General features: G+C 44.3%; 2 protein-coding genes across 2 annotated transcripts in view; both read left to right on the plus strand.

The window, feature by feature from the left end:
* The first annotated feature begins 1,439 nt into the window (after positions 1-1,439).
* LOC142312907 (oocyte zinc finger protein XlCOF29-like) lies at positions 1,440-1,936 on the plus strand. The gene is made up of 2 exons (XM_075351894.1): positions 1,440-1,582; positions 1,712-1,936. The coding sequence occupies exons 1-2, from the start codon at positions 1,505-1,507 to the stop codon at positions 1,934-1,936; spliced, it is 303 nt and encodes a 100-aa protein (XP_075208009.1). The 5' UTR covers positions 1,440-1,504.
* Positions 1,937-9,470: 7,534 nt separating this feature from the next.
* The window catches only part of LOC142312908 (uncharacterized), a 171,318-nt gene continuing 156,214 nt past the window's right edge, over positions 9,471-24,574 (plus strand). Inside the window, 5 exon segments of the mRNA XM_075351895.1 lie at positions 9,471-9,646; positions 9,729-9,852; positions 9,936-10,033; positions 10,370-10,460; positions 18,932-20,554. Coding sequence (XP_075208010.1) covers positions 9,551-9,646; positions 9,729-9,852; positions 9,936-10,033; positions 10,370-10,460; positions 18,932-20,554 — 2,032 coding nt within the window. The 5' untranslated portion in view covers positions 9,471-9,550.

A 24,574-nucleotide genomic window follows, 5' to 3' on the forward strand; every position in this document is an offset into this window, starting at 1 on the left:
CAACTCTCAAATGATCTAAAAACAAAGATTATTCATTATAGTTGTTCAGGGGAAGGATACAAAGGTTGTCTCAGAGATTTTAACTGTCAGTTTCCACTGTGAGGAACATAGTAAGGAAATGGAAGAACACAGGTACGGTTCTTGTTAAGCCCAGAAGTGTCAGGCCAAGAAAAATATCAGAAAGGCAGAGAAGAAGAATGGTGAGAACAGTCAAGGACAATCCACAGACCACCTCCAAAGACCTGCAGCATCGTCTTGCTGCAGATGGTGTCAATGTAGATCGGTCAACAATACAGCGCACGTTGCACAAGGAGAAGCTGTATGGGAGAGTGATGCGAAAGAAGCCGTTTCTGCAAGCACGCCACAAACAGAGTCGCCTGAGTTATGCAAAAGCACATTTTTGCTCAAGCCAGTTACATTTTGGAAGAAGGTCCTGTGGACTGATGAAACAAAGATTGAGTTGTTTGGTCATACAAAAAGGCGGTATGCATGGAGGCAAAAAAACACGGCATTCCAAGAAAAGCACTTGCTACCCACAGTAAAATTTGGTGGAGGTTCCATCATGCTTTGGGGCTGTGTGGCCAATGCCGGCACCGGGAATCTTGTTAAAGTTGAGGGTCGCATGGATTGAACTCAGTATCAGCAGATTCTTGACAATAATGTGCAAGAATCAGTGACGAAGTTGAAGTTACGCAGGGGATGGATATAGACAATGATCCAAAACACCACTCCAATTCTACTCAGGCATTCATGCAGAGGAACAATTACAATGTTCTGGAATGGCCATCCCAGTCCCCAGACCTGAATATCATTGAAAATCTGTGGGATGATTCGAAGCGTGCTGTCCATGCTCGGCGACCATCAAACTTAACTAAACTGGAATTGTTTTGTAAACAGGAATGGTCAAATATACCTTCATCCAGGATCCAGGAACTCCTTAAAATCTACAGGAAGCGACTAGAGGCTGTAATTTTTGCAAAAGGAGGATCTATAAAATAATAATGTCACTTTTATCTTGAGGTGCCCATACTTTGGCACCGGTCAAATTTTGTTTAAATGCGGATTGCACATTTTCTGTTAGTACAATAAACCTTATTTCAATCCAGAAATATTACTCAGTCCATCAGTTATTAGATATATGAAACTGAAATAGCTGTTGCAAAAACCCAAATTGTTATAAAGAAAAAAAGAAAAAAGGTTAACATTAATAGGGGTGCCCAAACTTTTTCATATGACTGTACTGAGGTAAAAACCTCACCAATACTCAACGTGTGCACATAGCCTTAAACATCTTGTGCAATTATCGAGATGTAGAGTAGCACAAAGTTCAGGACGGATGAAAAGAATTTTCATCAATAAATGATAAATACAAAATCTCCAGATCACTTCTCCTGGGATCTTTATGATGTTACATCATCATCTTCTCCCCATTCAGGTCCCTACAATATCGGATCCTCTCTGTGGAGATCTATATGAGAAAATACTCCTGATTGACCCATCAAGGATGGAAAGGGATAGGGACAAAATGGTGGAGAAGATATTACACCTCACCCTAGAGATCCTCTTCCGGCTTACTGGAGAGGTGAGAGATTCTGATGACGTCACATTACATCATTTTTATCTATGGGAATAACAGATGGACAGAACTGGAGAGGTGAGGGCTCTGGAAATGTCTGTAGTGAGATTTATTAATGTGTCTCTCCATAACCAGGATTACACAGTAGTGAAGAAAACCTCTAGTGACCGCTGTCAGGACCCTGTGTCTGAGAAATGGGGAAGACCCCTGAGCCCAATCACGGGGCCTCCACCTCACCCCCTGATACATGAGGACATCAATGACCAGAAGATCCTAGAACTCACCTACAAGATGATTGAGCTGCTGACTGGAGAGGTGACACTGCTGGGAATGCTGGGACATTATACAGTAATGCTATGAAGGGATCGGGGGATGACTATCATTTTATGTGTCAGGTTCCTATAAGGTGTCAGGATGTCGCCATCTATTTCTCCATGGAGGAGTGGGAGTATTTAGAAGAACACAAAGATCTGTACAAGGATGTCATGAAGGAGGTTCCCCAGCCCCTCACATCACCAGGTAATAGACAGGACTAAATACACACGGCCTATAATTATCTGTATGTAAAGAATTCATTCAGTCCCTGTATGTGTTTCCTCCAGTTCTATCCAGTGAGAGGACAACACCAGAGACATGTCCCCGTCCTCTTCTTCCACAGGACTGTAAACAAGAAAATCCCAATGTTCCTCAGGATCATCAGGTAGATGGAGAGAAGGTGTCATGAAATCTTCCTATGATGTGTAGATGGCTGTGAAGGTCTTGTGTTCAGTCTTGTTTTATCCACCAGTATTATATGTTTTATACTTGTGTAATGAGAGCGGTGGAGATGGCAGGATTAGAGCTGATCATAGATGTGACTTCTTTGTCTGTCTGTCTGTCTGTGTATACATGTATGTAAACAGTACTAAGCAAAAGTTTTCAGGAGAAAAAAATGTTGCAGAATAAGCAGTCTTTAAAAATAGAAGTGTTACTGATTTATTTTTATCAATTACCAAACTGTAAAGTGAATGACAAAATGAGAAATCTAAATCAATTCAATATTTGGTGTGGCCGACCTTTGCACACAGGTTTTGAAGGAATTCGGCAGAAAGGTTGTTCCAAACTTCTTGGAGAACTGACCATAGATCTTCTATGAATTTTGAGTTAAGCAAATTCTTTTGTTTCTTCATCTAAGTAAAGACAGACTTCATGATGTTGAAATCAGTGGGGCCATTTCATCACTTTCATGACTACTTGTTCCTTATACAACAGATAGTTCTTAATAATTCTGATGAAATCCCCTGCTTCATTAGCTGAAATTCTGCCCCAAATTTGCAAGGTCCTTCCTCATGTTTCACTATTTTTTGCAGACACTCATTTTACCAGTGTCCAGCAATACAGTGAACAATCTGCCTTCTGTTACATCCAAATATTTTAGATTTTTACTCATCTGTCCAGATCGTCCCCCCCCTGCCATTTTTTCTTCACTCTGATACCTATGTTTTTGTGCATAGTTGCGTCACTTCGCCTTATTTTGATGTTGAAGGTAAACTTTTGTCCAGACCTCTCTGAACAGTAGCTGGGTCCCACTGGTTACTGCCAGTTCTGGGATGATATCTTCTTGGCTGGATATCTTTAGATTTCAAAGTGAATAATCATGATGTGTCTTTTATTTGCTGCACTGTTTTTTGTTTTTTTGTTTTGTTGACTACTACATGTACTGTGTTCAACCTTGCCCATTTTTTGATGCTTCTTCAACACGGTATGTACAGAAGAAATTAAAACCTCAGTCTCCTTTCAAACCTCTGCCTTGAAAAAACCTTGCTGATGCAGTATAATTACCTTGTATCTTATTTCAAGGCTCAGTCCTGTCATGTTGTATGACCTGTGACATGAATCTGTCTTACAAAACTTCACCTTTGTAGCAGATTTTGTCTATTTCGTACCCAGTTTAACTTCTACACAGCTGTTTCAGTTAATGACTGTTTTTCAACAATGTACAGTTGAAACCAGAAGTTTACATAGACTAGCTAAAGACGCATCTGCATGTTTTCATCACTATCTGATATGAAAGCAGAATAAACCTTTCCCGTTTTAGGTCAATTAGGAATCAAAATTATTTATATTTGCCAAATGCCAGAATAATCAGAGAAAGCGAATGTTTTAAGGCATTTTTTTACTATTTTCTGTAAAGCCAAAAGTTTACATACACTAAGAGTACTATGCCTTTATACAATATGGGACAACCCATATGATGTTATGTCTTTAGAACCTCTTGATAGGTTCATTGGCAACCTCTTAGTTAATTAGAGACACACCTGTGGATGTATTTTAATGCACACCTGAAACACACTGCTTCTTTGTGTAGCATCATGGGAAAGTCAAAATAAATCAGCCAAGATTTCAGGAAGAGAATTGTGGACTTGCACACGTCTGGTTCATCCTTGGGTGCAATTTCCAGATACCATAATATGCCTCATTCATCTGTACAAACAATTATACGCATGTACAAACAAGATGGGAATGTCCAGCCATCATACCACTCAGGAAAAAGATAAGTTCTGTGTACCAGAGATGAACGTGCTTTGGTCAGACATGTGCATATCAACCCAAAAACAAAAGCAAAAGACCTTGTGAATATACTGGTGGAAGCTGGTAAGATTGTGTCATTATCCACAGTGAAACGAGTACTGTATCAACAGGGCTGAAAGGCCACTCTGACAGGAAGAAGCAATTACACCAAAATATATATATAAAAAAATCAAGATTTAATGTTTGCAATTGCACACAGGAACAAAGACCTAAATTTTTGGAGACATGTCCTGTGGCCTGTTGAGACTAAAATTGAACTGTTTGGCCATAATCACCGTCATTACGTTTGGAGGATAAAGGAAGAAGCTTTGAAGCCTCAGAAAACCATCCCAACTGTGAAACACGGGGTGGGCAGCATCATGTTGTGGGTTGTTTTTTTTTTTTTTACTGCAGGAGGGGCTGTTGCACTTCACAAAATTTGATCGCCTCATGAAGAAAGAAGATTATGTGGCAATACTGAAGCAACATCTCAAGACATCAACCAGGAACTGGAAGCTTGGGTAGAAATGGGTCTTCCAAATAGACAATGACCCGAAGCATACTGCATAAACGTGGTTACAAAGTGGCTTAAGAATAACAAAATCAATGTTTTGGAGTGGCCATCAAAAAGCCCTGATCTCAATACTATTGAAAATGTATCGGTAAAGCTAAAAAGGCAGGTGCGAGCAAGGTGCCCTACAAACATGGCTCAGTTACACCAGTTCTGTCAGGAGGAATGGGCCCAAATTCCCACCAACTATTGTGAAAAGCTTATCGAAGGATATCCAAAATGTTTCACCCAAGTCATGCAGTGTAAGATCAATGGTACCAAATACGAATGAAATGTATGTAAACTTTTCCCTGCCGCCCATGACAGCACCACATGAGAGATAGGTTCCGCCCACATCAGGACAGGAAACCCACTGATAAAAAGGCGGTACCTCTCCTCCACATCAGTTTGGTTTCCTGTCCTGGTATGGACAACCCATTGCTGTCCCAGGTCCGACCCGGTGTGGAAGCCTGGTACTTGCCTGAAGCCGGTGCTCGGGCCTGGCTGCACCCCCCCTCGGTCTCAGACCTCTGCGGCGGTGAGGCGCGGGCCTGGAGCGGGAGCTCGGCCCGGCGTCGCTCCAGGGATGTGCGCACTCACGGCGGCCGCTGGAAGGCTTGTCCCTGCTGGGCAGCACGCTGGAGTGAAGCTGGGCTAGCTCGACGGGGGTTTTCCTCTTCCTTAATCGATACTCTTCTTCGCAGTAGGAAAGTGGTCACCACGGCCATTTACGGTAGGGTCTGGAAGCGCTTTCTCCTTCAGTCGGGGGCTCGGGCGGAGGGCCCCCCTCCTATCTCGGCTATTCTAGAATTCCTCCAGAGGGGGTTGGAATTGGGGCTCTCCACCAGTACGCTCAAGGTGCAGGTGTCGACCTTAGGGGCTCTGTTTCATTGTAGTCTGGCACAGAATGAATGGATTTGCCGGTTCATTAAATCTAAGTCCAGGTCTGTGCCTGTTCAGGCTCCCAGGGTTCCCCCATGGGACCTTAATTTAGTGTTGGATGCCCTCACAGGGCCACCGTTTGAGCCCTTAGGGGAAGTCCCTCTCAAACTGCTGTCCCTTAAGGTTTTTCTCCTCGTCGCACTCACCTCGGCCAGGCGGGTGGGGGATCTCCAAGCCTTGTCTGTGGTTCACCCTTATACCCAGATTCTGGATGATAGGGTAGTGTTGCGGACTGATCCCTTCTACTTGCCCAAGGTTTCTACACCTTTTCATCGGTCCCAAGAGATCGTGCTCCCTTCCCTCTGTGACCCCCTCGGAACGAGAAGGAGGCTAGGTTACACACGTTGGATGTCCGGAGGGCCTTAGTCACGTACCTAGATAGGACTAGGGAATGGAGGAAGTCTCAGGTCCTGTTTGTCACTTTTCAGGGGCAGTCCAGGGGGCATGGGGCTTCTAAGGCTACCTTGGCCAGATGGGTCAGGGATGCCATCGGTTTGGCGTACTCGGCTAAAGACGCCACTCCTCCTCCGGGCATAAGGGCGCACTCCACTAGAGCAGTGTCTACGTCTTGGGCAGAGAGGGCGGATGCCTCTATTGACCAGATCTGTCGGGCGGCTACTTGGTCGTCTCCTGGGACTTTCTTTCGGCACTATAGGCTGGACTTGTCCTCCACAACTGACCTTTCCTTTGGGAGACGGGTCTTGCAGGCGGTGGTCCCTCCCTAAGGTGGATGGTCTATATAAATCTCTCATGTGGTGCTGTCATGGGCGGCAGGGAAAAATCTTAATTACTCACCGGTAATGGGATTTTCAATAGCCCATGACAGCACCCTTAGTTCCCCCCCTTTTCACTGGTTGTGGGCACCCTTCGGGGAGTGTTAGTTGTGGGTGTTTTTCCTTGGGTGGTGGTATGATTAATCTGTTTGTTGTGTTTTGTTGGTCCTCTCTGGCTCTGAAAACCTACTGATGTGGAGGAGAGGTACCGCCTTTTTATCAGTGGGTTTCCTGTCCTGATGTGGGCGGAACCTATCTCTCATGTGGTGCTGTCATGGGCTATTGAAAATCCCATTACCGGTGAGTAATTAAGATTTTTGACTTTGCAGAAAGTAATAAAAATGCCTTAAAACATTCTTTCTCTCTCTTTCTCTCTATTTCTCTCTTTCTCTCTCTTTCTCTGTCTCCCTCTTTTTTTTCTGTAAGTCTTCACACGGTTGCCACACACTGTGTGTGGTATGTTGGCCCATTCCTCCATGCAGATCTCCTCGAGAGCAGTTATGTTTTGGGCCTGTTGCTGGGCTACACCGACTTTCAACTCCCTCCAAAGGTTTTCTATGGGGTTGAGATCTGGAGACTGGCTAGGCCACTCCAGGACCTTCATATGCCTCTTACGAAGCTATTTCTTCATTTCCCTGGTGGTGTGCTTGGGGTCATTGTCATGCTGAAAAGCCCAGCTATGTTTCATCTTCAATGCCCTTGCTGATAGAAGGAGGTTTGCACTCAAAATCTCACGACACATGGCACCATTCATTCTTTCATGTACACGGATCAGTTGTCCTGGTCTTTTTGCAGAGAAACAGCCCCAAAGCATGATGTTGCCACCCCACATTCTTCACAGTAAGTATGGTGTTCTTTGGATGCCTCTCAGCATTCTGCCTCCTCGAAACACAACGAGTTGTGTTTCTAACAAACAGTTCTACTTTGGTTTCATCAGACCATAAGACATTCCCTTAATACTCTTCTGGATAATCCAAATGCTCTCTAGCAAACTTCAGACAGGTCCAAACATGTACTGGCTTAAGCAGGGGGACACTGCAGGATCTGAGTCCCTGGTGGCATAGTGTGTTACTGATGGTAGCCTTTGTTACGGTGGTCCCAGCTCTATGCAGGTCATTCACTAGGTCCCCCCGTGTGGTTCTGGGATTTTTGCTCACCATTCTTGTGATCATTTCGACCCCACGGAGTGAGATCTTGCGTGGAGCCCCAGATCGAGGGAGATTATTAGTGGTCTTGTATGTCGTCTATTTTTTATTATTGCTCCCACAGTTGATTTCATCACACCAAGCTGTTTGCCTATTGCAGATTCAGTCTTCCCAGCCTGGTGCAGGGCTACAATTTGGTTTCTGGAGTCCTTCGACAGCTCTTTGGTCTTTACCATATTGGAGTTTGGAGTGTGACTGTTTGAGGTTGTGAATATTTCAAAAGACATATTTGTAGTGAGTTTTTTTCTGACTGAGCACTCCGCCCTATAAACCAGGCTGTGTTCGTAATCCTTATACCAGGAGTCCTAGCTGCCCAGACCTGGAGGTTAGTCCAGATAGTGGCATTTCAGTTAGATTTTTAGTCTAGCTGCCCAGACATGGATGTTTTTAACCTAAGATAGTGGCATTTTAGTTAGGGACCCGGAATATTGAGATTTACCTTGCCGTTGGTTTCTGGGCTTACATGCATTGGCCAATTCATAAACTAAAAATCTCATTTTTTCATATAGCAGTAATGCAGTACCAGAGTTCCCTTATACATTGATGGCATTTAGTGTGCGGCTGTATCCATTTTGTATTTGTTTGAGGTTGTGGACAGGTGTCTTTTATACTGATAACAACTTCAAACAGGTGCAATTATTACAGGTAATGAGTGGAGGACAGAGGAGCCTCTTAAAGAATAAGTTACAGTCTGTGAGAGCCAGAAATCTTGCAAGTTTTTAGTTGACTAAATACTTATTTTACACCATAATTTGAATAAAAAAAAAAAATCTTACAAAATCAGACGAGGTGATTTTTCTGGATTTGTTTTATCATTTTGTCTCTCATAGTTGTGGTCTACCTATGATGTCAATTACAGGCCTCTCTCATCTTTTTAAGTGGGAGAACTTGCACAATTGGTGGCTGATGAAATATTTTTTTCTCCACTGTATGTGTCTTTTAAGATAGTGCATATAAACTTCTGGTTTCAACAGTATGAAATTTTCATTGTTGTTGCTTGTTTGTCAAAATTGGTTACTCGTACACCCGAGTACAATCCTACAAAATTAAATGTACCTTGATGCTGTATTAAACCAAAAGAGTGATCACACCAAATATTCATTTTATTTGTATTTATTTTATGTTTATGCATTTTGTTCATAAAAATAAACCAATACTTCTATTTTTCAAAGGATTCTTATTTTGCTGCTTTATTTTCTGCACCTGACCTGCAGCTTAGTGAATCCACCTCAGCAGGACATTAGGGTTTTGTTTTTGTTTTTTTTACTACTTTTCCACAAAGAATAACATATTACCTAAAAAAAAAAAAAAAAAATACTTTTTGTGTGGTTGTTTTCAAAAAGTAAAACTTTTTTACATTTTTTTTTTCCTACTAAAATGGCAAATATCGATTACATAGTGAGATGCTAATGCTCTGTTCACCCAACTGGATCAGAATAGACTACAGCAGCTAAGCAGATAAAAAGACACTCTGTCATGTAATATTACAGAATCCAACATGGCGTGTTCCCCCTTATTGTCTCTAGAAATTGTATTATTACACAGGATTCTTTGATTGTAAAATTAGCTCATCCTTCTCTTATTCAGATCCCTACAATATCGGATCCTCTCAGTGGAGATCTTCTCTATAAGAAAATTCTCCTGAGTGACCTATCAAGGATGGATACAGACAGGGACAAGATGGCGGAGAGAATATTACACCTCACCCTAGAGATCCTCTTCTGGCTTACTGGAGAGGTGAGAGATTCAGATGACATCACATTACATCATTCTTATCTATCGGAATAACAGATGGACAGAACTGGAGAGGTGAGGACTCTGGAAATGTCTGTAGTGAGATTTATTACTGTGTCTGTCTCTCCATAACCAGGATTACACAGTAGTGAAGAAGACCTCTAGTGAGCGCTGTCAGGCCCCTGTGTCTGAGGGATGGGGAAGACCCCTGAGCCCAATCATGAGGCCTCTACCTCACCCCCTGATACATGAGGACATCAATGACCAGAAGATCCTAGAACTCACCTACAAGATGATTGAGCTGCTGACTGGAGAGGTGATAATGCTGGGAATGCTGGGACATTATACAGTAATGCTATGAAGGGATCGGGGCATGACGATATCATTCTATGTGTCAGGTTCCTATAAGGTGTCAGGATGTTGCCGTCTATTTCTCCATGGAGGAGTGGGAGTATTTAGAAGGACACAAAGATATGTACAAGGACATCGTAATGGAGGTTCCCCAGCCCCTCACATCACCAGGTAATAGACAGGACTAAATACACACGGCATGTAAGTATCTGAATGTTAAGAATTAATTCAGTCCCTGTATTTGTTTCCTCCAGTTCTATCCAGTAAGAGGACAACACCAGAGAGATATCACCATCCTCTTCTTCCACAGGATTGTAAACAAGAAAATCCCAATGTTTCTCAGGATCATCAGGTAGATGGAGAGAAGGGGTCATGAAATCTCCCTATGATGTGTAGACGGCTGTGAAGGTCTTGTGCTCAGTCTTGTTTTATCCGCCAGTGTTATATGTTTCATACTTGTGTAATGAGAGAGGTAAAGATGACCGGATTAGAGAAAAAACAATTAGGGGTACCGAGCACGGCGTTGGGACGGTTCTCTGTGGCCTCCCCCTGCCACACTCTCCCCGTAAGCGTTCAACATGGTGGGTTTTAAATCCTTTAGTGACAAAATTTATAAGTGGTGGATGAAGGTTGAACTAGATTGACCTATTTTGTTTTTAAAACCTTTTTATATTACTATATGTTTCAGGGTGAAGATCTGACCCATATTATTACTACAGAGACATATCTGAGGGGTGATGAGTGGTGTAAAGAGGAGCTTCCTACATATGGCTACCCAGGTGAGTAGTAACCACTAAATGCAGAGAAGCTGAAGATTCTTCTCAATCACCGGCTGTGGCTGCTTTATCACAATCATGTGGTCACCATTCTGTCATTATACTACTACATGCTCCTCCACTTGAAACTGTCCCCATTAGTTCGGGCATTTATATAAGACCTTGTACTGGGAGCCATCCATTGTTGAATCGGAGAGGCCAGAAAATAAAAACCCTTCACCCCCAAGCCTGTTTTCACCTTCCTGAGCAGGCCAAATTTTACAATTCTGACCAGTGTCCTTTTATGTGGTAGTAACTCTGGAACGCTTCAATATATTCCAGTGATTCTGAGAATGTTTTTCGTGACATATTGTACTTCATTTTAGTAGTACATTTTGGTCAATATGATTTGCGATTATAAATGTATTGAAATATGAAAATTACATCAGTATCCTTTTTGAAAAATATTTTTTTGGGGGGGTTAGGAAGTTAGAAGGGTTAAAATGTTCTTAGCAATTTTTCATTTTTCCAACTAAATTTACCCCCAAAAAGTATTTAGGGACAAGATCACAAATTAAGTGATTTTAAGAGGCCTATGTGACAGAGAATACCCAAACTTGGTGCCATTTTAAAAACTGCTCAAAACCACAATCAATAAGTTTATAACACTTTAGGCGTTTCACAGAAATTAAAGCAACAAGGAAGAAAAAAAAAATTAACATTTTACATTTAAGGGAAACAGAATGAACTATACAATTTGCAATTTGTCTTGCATATACAGATACTCCATATGTGGTGGAAAACCACTGTTTGTCAAGCCCTTGTTATACCTAAACAGTGGTAAACCCCACAAGTGATACCATATTGGAAACTACACCCCTCACAGAATTTATTTAGAGGTATGGTGAGCACCTTAAACCCACAGGTACTTCACAGAATTTTGCATCATTGAGCCATGAAAAATATATTTTTCCCTCAAAAATGATGCTTTAGTCCCGAAATTTTCATTTTCTCAAGGGTAACAGGAGAAAATGGGCCATATAATTTATTGTGCAGCTTTTCTAGCATACATTGATACCTTTTATATGTAATGGAAAACTACTGTTTGGGCACACAGCAGGGCTCGGAAGGGAAGGTGCTCCACTTTGGCTGGAATAGATTGTGGACACCATGTCACATTTGAAGAGCAACTGACATGCCAAAACAGCAGAAACCCTCCACAAATAACCCCATTCTAGAAACCACACCTCACAAGGAATTCATCTAGGGCAGCATTCACCAAACTCCAGTCCTCACTGTCCCCAACAGATCACGTTTTCAGGATTTCCTTAGCATTGCACAGATGATGGAATCATTCTCAAGATATCAGAAATTGCCACATTTTGTCACCTGTGGAATAATAAAGAAAGCCTGAAAACATAACCTATTTGGGACCCTGAGGATTGGAGATGGGGAACACTAATTCAGGTAGTTTTAGTGGGCATTTGTACCCCTCAGGCGTTTCACAAAATTGTATTGAAAAAAGTTTTGGTACCGTGTTAGCCAGTTGAAAAATGATTGATTGCTCTCAGTGAGACAAACAAAATTATCGTATTTCTCTCACTGAGAGCAATCAACAAAATTGTATAACATTGGGCTGAGTAAATGAAAAATTGTCATTTGTTTCCACTAAAGTGTTGCTTTAGCCCAAGGTTTTTAATTTTCAAAAGGGGTAATAGGAGAAAATAAACTGGACAATTTGTAATACAATTTCTCCTGAGTACATCAATACCCTACTTGTGGTCATAATTAGTGATGAGCAAATAGTAAGTATTTGTGTTTGGATTATTCGTAACGAATCTCAAAGTACTATTCCGGTGTTCGTCACAAATGACAAACCTTATGAAAGTCAATGGTGAACCCAAGCATTTTTCTTGAAAATCTTCATGAAAAATGTTCAGATTACCCATTCACATGGATTAGGTTCATTATTCATGACAAATACCGGAATAGTTCTTTGGGATTCGTTACGAATAGTCCAAACCTGAATAGTTACTATTTACTCATCACTAGTCATGAACTATTTTTGAGGTACAGTGCAAACCTCAGAAGGGAAGGCATGCAATATTGGAATGCAGATTTTGCTGGAATGGTTTTAGGTGCCATGTCACATTGCCAGAGACTTTGACATGCCAGAAAAGCAGACTCGCTCATAAGTGACTCCAACTTACAAACCCTCTCACAATAAATTCATCTAGGAGTGCAGTGATCAGATTGACACCACAGGTGTGTAACAGAATTTTACACAATACTCCACATGTGACTACAGTATTTCTTAAACACACGGCGAGAGTCAGGAGGGAAGGAGCCCTATATGACTCTTAGAGCCCAGATTTTCCTAGAATAGTTTGTGGACTCAATATACAGAGCCCCTAAGTGACAGAAGAGCAAAATTCCCCCTTAAGTGCCCTTATTTTGGAATTTACACCCATTTGGGATTTTAGCTGCATGTGTGGTCATGATTTTGACACCAAGGGTGTTTCTTCATCGTTCCTTATGGGAGACCCAAACCATGGGTGTATAGCTTCTGCCTCCGGAGGACACACAAAGTACTACACTCAAACGTGTAGCTCCTCCCTCCGGGCTATATACACCCTCTGGATGACAATCTAACCAGTTCAATGCTTTGTGTTTCAGGAGGTCACACACACACATGCATTCTCTGATTTTTTTTTTTTCATTTTTTGATTTTAAAGATTTGGAAGAAAAGCGGGTCCAGTCTGGACTCCCGGCATGTCCCTTCTCACCCCACTGTGTCGGCGGTGCTGTTAAGGTTGACTTTACAAGGCTGGAGCCTTCACATGCCGCGCTCCTTCACATCCTCTGAGAGGCTCTGGGTTGAAGTGGGAGCCATCACGGTCCTCTCTGCTTGCAGAAGACCGGTCTCCATCCGCAGCCCTGTCTGGTTCCTGCTGGAAGGAGCGTTTAACCCCCCTCAGGGACTGGCCCTGCGTCTCAAAAGCTAAGTATTGAGACGTTTTTCAGGGGTCCCGGGTACTTTTATTAGGGGGAAAGTATGTTTTTTATGTTTACTGTAAATTCCGGCCGGTTCTGGGGGTTTCCCCTGAGAACCGCGCCGACGGTGCCTGCTCGTCGGCCGCATGTTAAAATCTAGGCCCCGGCTTCTGTTTGGGCCTAGTTTCGGTTTCATCTTCCTCTGCATGTCATTCATGCAGGGGAATAGACTGGCGCCGCCCACCGGCCATCCAGCAAAGGGGAGGACACTCCTCTCTGAGGAGATGTTTCCCTCCCCTGCATCTCTCCTTAGCCCTCCGGTTTCCCGCTCCTGGGCTAATCTCCGCCCCCCCTCCTCCTCCCAGCGCCATTTTCTCAGCGTTTATCACACTGATCGGCGCTGGCTGCTGAATCTGCTGCTTTCTTGGAAGGCTGACGCTGTACTGGGGGTCCGAGCTGTGGAATCCGGAGGGCACACAGAGAGCGGGCTGGTAAGCCACAACCTCTGGTTGTGGGCTTTATTATACACTCTCAGGACTTTCTATACGAGTGTATTCTTGCTGCAGAGCTTCCACCTCAGCAGCATGTCTGTCACCCGGAGCAAGGCTGCAAACATGTACGCTATATGCACTGCATGTAAGCGCATTCTGCCAGAGCCAAGCACATACCCACATTGTGATGCCTGTGCTAACATGGTTGTGTCTCAGCCTGGAGCCTCCTCAGGGGTCCCTCCGGCTGCTCCGGCCCCGGTGGCTGAACCCCCGGCTTGGGTAGCATCCTTTTCCCAAGCTATTTCCCAGTCTTTTGCCGACTCCATGGGGCAGCTGTCCCGGACACTGCTGACCATGCATCAGCCCCCTTCTCAGGGTGCCTCTGCTGCTCCTAGTTCTGCAGAGCTCTCAGAGCATGTCCTAGGACCCCATCCCCCTAAACGGAGACGCAGGGACCCTTCTCCTTCCTCGTCCCACGGCTCTGATTCACGAGTCGAGGTGCAGGGCGAGGAGGATTCGTTTACTGTGGGCTCAGACGCTACCTCTATGTACCCCATTGACGTGTCTGAGGGTGATGCGGATGTTAGTGACTTGATTGCATCCATTAACTCCGTACTGAACCTCAATCCACCAGAGTCAGAGGAACAAGCCTCTCTGGTAGAGATACACCAGTTTACCTCACCTAAGAGAGCTAAGAGTATGTTTTTTAACCACTCCAGTTTTCGGACCACTGTTAACAAGCCCAGGGCCTGTCCTGACAAACGTTTTCCGAAGCGTAGTTCTGATGACCGTTTTCCTTTTCCACCAGAGGTGGTTAAGGAATGGGCCCAGTCTCCAAAGGTAGACCCTCCAGTGTCCAGAATCTCAGCCTGCACAGTCGTAGCTATGGCTGATGGCACTTCTCTTAAGGATCCCACTGACCGCCAGGTTGACCTTCTGGCCAAGTCTGTATATGAGGCGGCAGGAGCCTCGTTCTCCCCGTCTTTTGCGGCAGTGTGGGCTCTTAAGGCAGTCTCTGCCTCTCTGGCAGAGATACACTCCCTCACCAGGGACTCTATGCCTGAGATGGATGCCTTAACTTCTCAAGCTTCGGCTTTTTCATCCTACGCCATGTCTGCCATCCTAGAGGCTTCTCACCGCACGGCGGTGGCCTCCGCTAACTCCCTCGCGATCCGCAGGATCTTGTGGCTTCGAGAGTGGAAAGCAGACGCTTCCTCTAAGAAGTTCCTTGCGAGTCTCCCTTTTTCTGGGTCCCGGCTGTTTGGTGAACAACTGGATGAAATAATTAAGGAAGCTACTGGCGGGAAGAGTACTTCCTTGCCACAAACTAAAGCCAGGAAACCTGTCCAGGGTAGGAACCAATCGAGGTTTCGTTCCTTTCGTTCCTCTAACTGGTCATCCTCTAAGCCCTCGACCTCGTCCACTACCGCAGCCAAGGATCGTAAACCCAACTGGCGCGCGAAGCCGCGTCTTCAAAAGACCGGAGGAGCCGCTTCCACTAAGGCAGCCTCCTCTTGACTATCTGGCTGCGCCAGCAACGTCCTTGGTCGGTGGCAGGCTCTCCCACTTTGGCGACGTGTGGTTTCAACACGTCTCCAATCAGTGGGTGCGAGATATCATCTCCCACGGCTACAGGATAGAATTTTCTTCCAGCCCGCCAAACAGATTTTTTCTGTCCACCCCCCCCCCTGCTCCAAAGCCGCCGCCTACTCTCAGGCCATGGCATCCCTGCAGGCCAACGGTGTAATTGTTCCGGTTCCCGCCCGGGAACGGTTCAGCGGTTTCTACTCAAACCTCTTTCTAGTTCCCAAGAAGGACGGTTCCTTCCGGCCCATCCTGGATCTCAAGCTTCTCAACAAGCATGTTCAGGTGCGGCACTTTCGCATGGAATCTCTGAGATCGGTCATTGCCTCAATGACCCAAAGAGATTTTCTGGCATCCATCGACATCAGAGATGCCTATCTGCATGTGCCTATTGCGGTTTCACACCAGCGTTGGCTACGCTTTGCAATCGGAGAGGAACATTTCCAATTCGTGGCTCTCCCCTTCGGCTTAGCCACGGCCCCTCGAGTATTCACCAAGGTCATGGCAGCAGTGGTTGCGGTTCTGCACCTCCAGGGGTTGGCAGTGATTCCTTACCTGGACGACCTTCTAGTCAAGGCCTCATCCAGTACAGACTGCCAGCGGAGTGTCTCACTCACGCTCGCCACGCTCGTTCAGTTCGGGTGGCTTGTCAACCTGCCCAAGTCCACTCTGACCCCGACCCAGGTGCTTCTTTACCTAGGGATGCAATTCGAGACTCTGCCGGCACTTGTCAAGTTGCCCTTAGTCAAACAGCAGTCCCTTCGTCTGGCGGTGCGCTCTCTGCTGAGGCACCGCCGTCATTCCATCAGACACCTCATGCAGGTGCTAGGTCAGATGGTGGCATCAATGGAAGCGGTTCCCTTTGCCCAGTTCCATCTGTGTCCCCTGCAGCTGGACATTCTCCGCTGTTGGGACAAGCAAATTTCTTCCTTGCACAGGATGGTGGTTCTGTCGTCACAGACCAGGAGCTCCCTTCAGTGGTGGCTTCGGCCCCTCTCTCTGTCTCAGGGACGCTCCTTCCTGACTCCGTCCTGGGTGATCCTCACCACGGATGCCAGCCTCTCCGGTTGGGGAGCAGTATTTCTCCATCACCGAGCACAGGGCACTTGGACTCCGTCCGAATCAGCCCTCTCGATCAATGTGCTGGAGATCAGAGCTGTGTTTCTAGCTCTCCTAGCCTTTCACCACCTGTTGGCGGGCAGGCACATTCGAGTTCAGTCGGACAACGCGACAGCGGTTGCCTACATCAATCACCAGGGCGGGACTCACAGCCGTCTGGCGATGTTGGAGGTTCAACGAATCCTCCAGTGGACGGAGGACTCCAAGTCCACCATATCTGCAGTCCACATCCCAGGCGTGGAAAACTGGGAGGCCGATTATCTCAGCCGTCAAACCGTGGACAGCGGCGAGTGGGCCCTGCATCCGTCAGTGTTCAGATCAATCTGCCGCAAGTGGGGCACTCCGGAAGTGGATCTAATGGCATCCCGGCACAACAACAAGGTTCCGGTTTACATGGCTCGCTCCCACGATCCTCAGGCCTTCGCAGCGGACGCACTGGTTCAAGATTGGTCTCAGTTCCGTCTGGCCTATGTGTTTCCCCCTCTAGCTCTCTTGCCCAGGGTTCTGCGCAAGATCGGAATGGAGGGCCGTTGAGTCATAATCATTGCTCCAGACCTGCTCCGTCTGTCCATAGGGGTGCCGTGGCACCTCCCGGACCGCCCAGACCTTCTCTCTCAAGGTCCGTTCTTCCTCCAGAATTCTGCGGCTCTCAGATTGACGGCGTGGCTCTTGAGTCCTGGATCCTGACGGCTTCAGGCATTCCCTCTGAGGTTATCTCCACTATGACTCAGGCTCGGAAGTCTTCCTCGGCCAAGATTTACCACAGGACTTGGAGGATTTTCCTGTCCTGGTGTCGCTCTTCCGGCCATGCCCCTTGGCCGTTCTCCTTGCCGACCATCCTGTCTTTTCTACAGTCCGGTCTACAGCTAGGACTGTCCCTCAATTCCCTCAAGGGACAGGTGTCGGCTCTGTCGGAATTGTTCCAGCGGCGTACCGCCCGACTGGCTCAGGTGCGCACCTTCATGCAGGGCGCATCTCACATCATTCCTCCTTACCGGCGGCCCTTGGATCCCTGGGACCTTAATCTGGTCCTCACGGCCTTACAGAAACCCCCCTTTGAGCCTCTCAGGGAGGTTCCTTTGTTTAGACTTTCACAGAAAGTTGTTTTTCTAGTAGCCATAACTTCTCTCAGGAGAGTTTCTGATTTGGCTGCGCTCTCTTCGGAATCCCCCTTTTTGGTGTTTCACCAAGACAAGGTGGTTCTTCGGCCGACTCCGGACTTTCTCCCTAAGGTGGTGTCTCCTTTCCACCTTAACCAGGACATTTCATTGCCTTCTCTTTGTCCGGCCCCTGTGCATCGCTTTGAGAAGGCGTTGCATTCCTTAGATTTGGTGCGGGCGCTCCGAATCTATGTGTCACGCACCGCCGTTTTTAGGCGGTGCACCTCACTTTTTGTGCTAACCACTGGTCAGCGCAAGGGTCTCGCTGCTTCTAAACCGACCCTAGCTCGTTGGATCAGGTCGGCTATCACCGATGCCTACCAGTGTTCTCAGGTGCCTCCTCCGCCAGGGATTAAGGCGCACTCAACCAGAGCTGTCGGTGCCTCCTGGGCTTTCAGGCATCAGGCTACGGCTCAGCAGGTTTGTCAGGCTGCCACGTGGTCCAGTCTGCACACTTTTTCGAAGCACTACCAAGTGCATGCTCATGCTTCGGCAGATGCGAGCTTGGGCAGATGCGTTCTTCAGGCGGCTGTCGCCCATTTGTGAAGTTAGGTTTTGCCTACTTCTCAGTTTGGTTTATTTCCCACCCATGGACTGCTTTGGAACGTCCCATGGTTTGGGTCTCCCATAAGGAACGATGAAGAAAAAGAGAATTTTGTTTACTTACCGTAAATTCTTTTTCTTATAGTTCCGACATGGGAGACCCAGCACCCTCCCTGTTGCCTGTTGGCAGTTTTTTGTTCCGTGTGTTTCACCGGCTGTTGTTAGTAGACAGAGTTCCAGTCTTTCCGAGTTTTACTCTATCTCTACTTATGGGTGGATGTCCTCCTTCAGCTTTTGCACTGAACTGGTTAGATTGTCATCCAGGGGGTGGATATAGCCCGGAGGGAGGAGCTACACGTTTGAGTGTAGTACTTTGTGTGTCCTCCGGAGGCAGAAGCTATACACCCATGGTTTGGGTCTCCCATGTCGGAACTATAAGAAAAAGAATTTACGGTAAGTAAACAAAATTCTCTTTTTTTCCCAGAAACAAGCAGCAATGTATGTTGCTGAGTGAAAATTGCAAATTGCCATTGTAATGTTGTAAAGAAATATAAATGTAACAATTATTTTATTAAACAATAATAATTTATTTTATTCTTGGCAGATGACTATACATGGAGATCAGAGGGAAATCTGCCATCTTCAATTTTTAAGTCACGATACCTTGATATAAAAAAAGATATAATTGAAGTGAATGTCATTGTTCCAGATATACCAACATCTCTTCACAGCAAAGATCTATCAACTGATCCTTATAAACAGGTTTTATCTTCTGATTCATCACAGACTACTAAGAAAAATAAACCGTGTCACGAAGGGAGCGTTAAATATGAACGTGCTCTAATGGCAGAGAAGCCATTTTTATGTTCTGAGTATGGAGATAATGTAGCTCTGAACATGTCTTTTGTTGCACATCAAAAAAGTCACACAAAAGAGAAAAGATTTTCTTGTTCAGAGTGTGGGAAATGTTTTAACCATAAAACAAAGCTTGTAATGCATGAAAAAATGCACACAAGGGAGAAGCCATATTCATGTTCAGAATGTGGGAAATGCTTTGCTGATAAACGAAGTTTTGTTAAACACCAGAAAATTCACACAGGGGAGAAGCCATATTCATGTTCAGAATGTGAGAAATGTTTCTCAGTCAAATCAAGTCTTGTTAACCATGAGAAAACTCACACAGGGGAGAAGCCGTTTTCATGTTCAGAATGTGGAAAATATTTTAACAGGAAATCAAATCTTGTTAGACATGAGAGAATTCACACAGGGGAGAAACTTTTTTCATGTTCAGTATGTGGAAAATGTTTTCGAGAGATAGCACATCTTGTTAGACACCAGAGAAGTCACACAAGGGAGAAGCCTTTTTCATGTTCGGTATGTGGGAAATGTTTTGCAGATAAATCAAATCTTAATATACATCAGGGAGTTCACACGGGGAATAAGCCATATTCCTGTTCAGTATGTGGGAAATGTTTTGCTCATAAATCATTTTTAGTTGCACATGAGAGAACTCACATAGGGGAGAAGCCTTTTTCATGTTCAGAATGTGGTAAATGTTTTCGTGAGATATCACATCTTGTGAAACATCAGAGAAGTCACACTAAGGAGAAGCCATATTCATGTTCAGAATGTGAGAAATGTTTTCCAGACAAGTCAAATCTTAATATGCATCAGAGAGTTCACACTGGGAATAAGCCGTATTTATGTTCAGAATGTGGGAAATGTTTTACTCTTAAATCATTTTTAGTTGCTCATGAGAAAACTCACATAGAGGAGAAGCCTTTTTCATGTTCAGAATGTGGGAAATGTTTTCGAGAGTTATCACATCTTGTTAAACATCAGAGAACTCACACAGGGGAGAAGCCATATTCATGTTCAGAATGTGGGAAAAATTTTAATGAGAAATCAAGTCTTATTAAACATCTGAGAATTCACACAGGAGAGAAGCCTTTTTCATGTTCAGAATGTGGGAAATGTTTTGCAGACAGATCAAATCTTATTACACATCAGAGAATTCATAGAGGTAATAAGCCATATTCATGTTTAGACTGTGGGAAAAGTTTTACTCATAAATCATTTTTAGTTGCACATGAGAGAACTCACACAGGGGAGAAGCCATTTTCGTGTTCAGAATGTGGGAAATGTTTTACACAGAAAATAAATCTTGTTGGACATCAGAGAATTCACACAGGAGAGAAGCCATATTCATGTTTTGAATGTGGGAAATGTTTCACCCAGTATTCAGAACTTTATAATCATAAAAAAATTCACACAGAAAAAATCAATATAATACCTATAAAGTAAGAAATAGTAAATATATTGAAAATCATGTATTGTTGATCCCCAAAACCCCTTAACAGAGATAAACCATGTTTCATTGACAAATTGGATACGAAAACAAGTAAAAGTTAAAGTAAAAACTAGTAAATGAGAAAAAGAAAAGCAATTTAGAATTTGCATTAGAATTAAGTATATGAAGTTACTAACAGACATCTGTTACATGAAATGCAAATAAAAAGCAGTATTTCACATGCATTTTATATTTCATATTGTATATTCTCTATATGGGGAAAATTATTGTGACAATCCGTTTTTTTTTCTTACAATAGTATGTTACAAAAAAAAATAAGAACATACAAAAAGTGTTTTTGTGATTTGTAAAACATGCAGAATTAAATATCTGTTTAACCCCTACCCTATGCAGCAAGTTTTTGTGGTTTTTTTGCCCTCTTCTTCCAGAAGGCATAACCTTTTTTTTATTTTTTGTGAGGGTTATAGCAGTTTTAAATCTAGTAATTTTTGGTGGGCACTTGACAGTAAAAAAAAAAGTAGTTGGTCAATAGTAGTAATCAAATTTCAATTAGAAAGATACCATGACACATCAATAAGGTGAAACGTAATTTTATTTATAACATCTGAAAAGGTTCTGTGCATACTGGCCAACGCTAATGTTTCGGTCGAACTAATCTTAATATTGGCCTACGAAATTATACAAAATAATTATAAGGATTAAATAAATCACAAAAATCATAATACAAACAAGTGATATAGAATAATGTATAATAGCACAAAGGAGCCTATACAGCAGGGAAGTTTATAAAGTGTAATATATATATATATATATATATATATATATATATATATGTGTGTCCTGTATAAGAGATAGTATGCCCATATATTAAAAAAAGACATGTATTTCAGAGAAGTATAGATAGTAATGATGAGTGGACTCGCTAATACCCAGGATCGGCGGGTTTAATAAAATACCCGGTTCGGGCCCGGAAGTAATCCCAGATATCTGGCCGGACGTCGGTCCCCATATAAATCTATGGGGACACGAATCAGGCACTTACAGGTGGAGGTAGAAGGGATAGGGAGATTGGAGCAAGCACTTTATACTTACCACTCTCTGTGCAGCTATAACGCTACTTCCGGAGCCGCTCATTATCCTTCATGCGCATGCACTGCTACCACCACCCACTGGCAGGCCCCATGTCACTGGTTGCAGTTAGATGCGCCCCCACCCTGCGCGACAGCATGTCTGACGCTGTCCATGTGTCTATATTTGTGTAAAAATAAAATTGGCGTAGGGTCCCCAATATTATGATACTCAGTACAAATAAAGCATACGGCTATAGGCTTCAGCCCCCAACCGTGTGCTTATCTTGTCTGTGTATCAAAATAAGAGGGACTGCATGCGGCTTTTTTTGTAATTATTTAAATTAAGAATTTAAAAAAGGAGGTATACGGTCCCCTCCCCTCTTCATTTTGATACCCAGCCATGATAAAGCAAACAGCTGGGGGCTGGTATTCTCAGGCTGGGGAGACCTATGCTTACTGGGCCCCACAAGCCTAAAAATAACAGCCTGCAGCCGCCCATTATTATCCCATCTATTAGATGCGATAGTCCTGCACTTTACCCAGCTCATCCCGATTCCCCTGGTGCGGTGGCAATTGGAGTACTAATCCCTAGATTAGTAATAGGAGGCGTCTAAGATCCCCCAATTACTAAACTGTAAGTGAAAAGAAATAAACACAAACATCGAAAAAATCCTTTATTTGAAAAAGAAGAACAAACAAAAGCAACACCCTCGACGATTACACCTCTGCTACACTTCTGAAGGCACAACGTGCAGTCATAGAATATGATCGCCCGCTGTGGACTTCAGGCAGAGACTGATCCTCGGTGATGAGCAGTGACGTCATTCAGGTTATTTGCGGTCACAGCTTGAGGTTTCCATGGGACTTCTTGTGATCGCAGGTAACCTGACTTCAGGTGACTTCATTGAACTGAGTGACCTCAACTTAACCCTAAGCGCACAGCTAGAGGCTGCTGCCTGTAGCCTTATGCTTTATCTGTGCTGCATATCATAATGGGGGGAACCTATGCAAATGTTTTTTATATTTTCGCAATTCGCTGCCTCAACACGTCAGATTATCTGCTACACTTGCACGCTTCAAATGGAACTAGAAAACTTATCTGTTCAGAAATGCTTATAGTCTCAAATGACCCCACCGCCTTACTACCGCCAGAGCTGCTAGCTTACCACCGCCAGAGCTGCTGTCTCACTAACGCACCAATATAGATAAACAGACAGCATCTCTGATTGAAAGCAGTCAGACAGGCTGTCACACAGGGTGGGGGCGCATCTGACTGCAACCAAGCAGAGACCGGGAGCTGCTGGTGGGTGGGGGAAGCAGTGCACATGCATGAAGGATAATGAGTGGCCCTGGAAGTAGTATGAGTGGCCGGAAGCAGTGTACAGTCGCGCGAGAGACTCGATAAGTATAACGCGTCTACTTTCACATTTTATTTTCTTTATTTTTTTAATTTCCCAAGTTTCCGGACCTGGATCATTACCCAGAGTTCCCTGAGAACTCCAGTCCCAGGGTCAGTGCTTGGGTACTTTTGATCAGTGCTTGGATACTTTTGAATCTGCGCGGATCCGGACTTTTTCAGTTGGTGTCCTCCCATCACTAATAGCAAGATAAGCAAACTGCGCCACATAACCTGAAGAGTAAATAAAGTTACACGTCTTTTTTAATATATAGGAATGTTATCTCTTATACAGGACAACAAAAAGAAGGGAACACTAAAATACCACATCCTATATCTCAATGAATTAAATATTCCAGTTGCAAATCTTCATTACATAGGGGAATGCGATGAGAACAATAAAACATAAAAATAATCAATGTAAATCAAAATTATTATCCTATGGAGGTCTGGATTTGAAATGATACTTAAAATGAAAGTGGAAAATCAATTTAAAGACTGATCCAACTTCAGTGGAAATGCCTCAAGACTAGTAAATTAGGACGAGTAGTGTGTGTGGCCTCCACATGCCTCTATGATCTCCCTACAATGCCCGGACATGCTACTAATGAGACAGCCGCTGTTCTGAGGGATCTCCTCCCAGACCTGAATTAAAACATCAGTCAACTCCTGGTCAGTCAGTGGTGCAACATGGCGTTGGTGGATGGAATGAAACATGATGTCCCCGATGTGCTCTATTTGATTCAGGTCTGGGGAACGGGCAGGCCAGTACATAACATCAATGCCTTCATCATGAAGGAACTGCTGACACACTTGAGCCACATGAATCCCAGCATTGTCATGGATCAGAAGGAACTCCGGGCCTACTACACCTACATATGTTCTCACAATGGGTTTGAGGATCTCATTCTAGTATTTAATGGCAGTCAGGGTACCTCTGGCTAGCACATGGACAGCTGTGCGGCTCTCCAAAGAAATGCCTTTCCACACCATTACTGACCCATTGCCAAACCGGTCATGCTGGAGAATGCAGACAGCAGAATGTTCTCCACAGCATCTCCAGACTGTGTCTCATGCTCAGTGTGAACCTGCTCTCATCTGTGAATGGCACAGGGTGACAATGTTGAATCTGTCAATCTTGGTATCCTCTGGCAAATGCCAATCGCCCTGCTATGGTGTTGGGCTGTAAATAAAACACTCACTTGTGGACGTCGACCCTCATACCACCCTCCTGGAGTCTTTTTCTCACAGTTTGAGCAGATACGTGGATATTAGTGGCCTTATGGACATCCTTTTGCAGAGCTCTGGCACTGCTCCTCCTGTTACTTCTTGCGCAAAGGAGGAAATAGCAGTACTGTGCTGGGTTGTTTTCCTCCTATGGTCCCCTCCACATCTCCTGGTATCTGCTCCATGCTCTGCACACTGTGCTAACAGACACAGCAAACCTTGCCATAACTCTAATTGATGTGC

This window comes from Anomaloglossus baeobatrachus, chromosome 5 (genome assembly GCF_048569485.1).
Source record: "Anomaloglossus baeobatrachus isolate aAnoBae1 chromosome 5, aAnoBae1.hap1, whole genome shotgun sequence".
NCBI classification, from domain to species: domain Eukaryota; kingdom Metazoa; phylum Chordata; class Amphibia; order Anura; family Aromobatidae; genus Anomaloglossus; species Anomaloglossus baeobatrachus.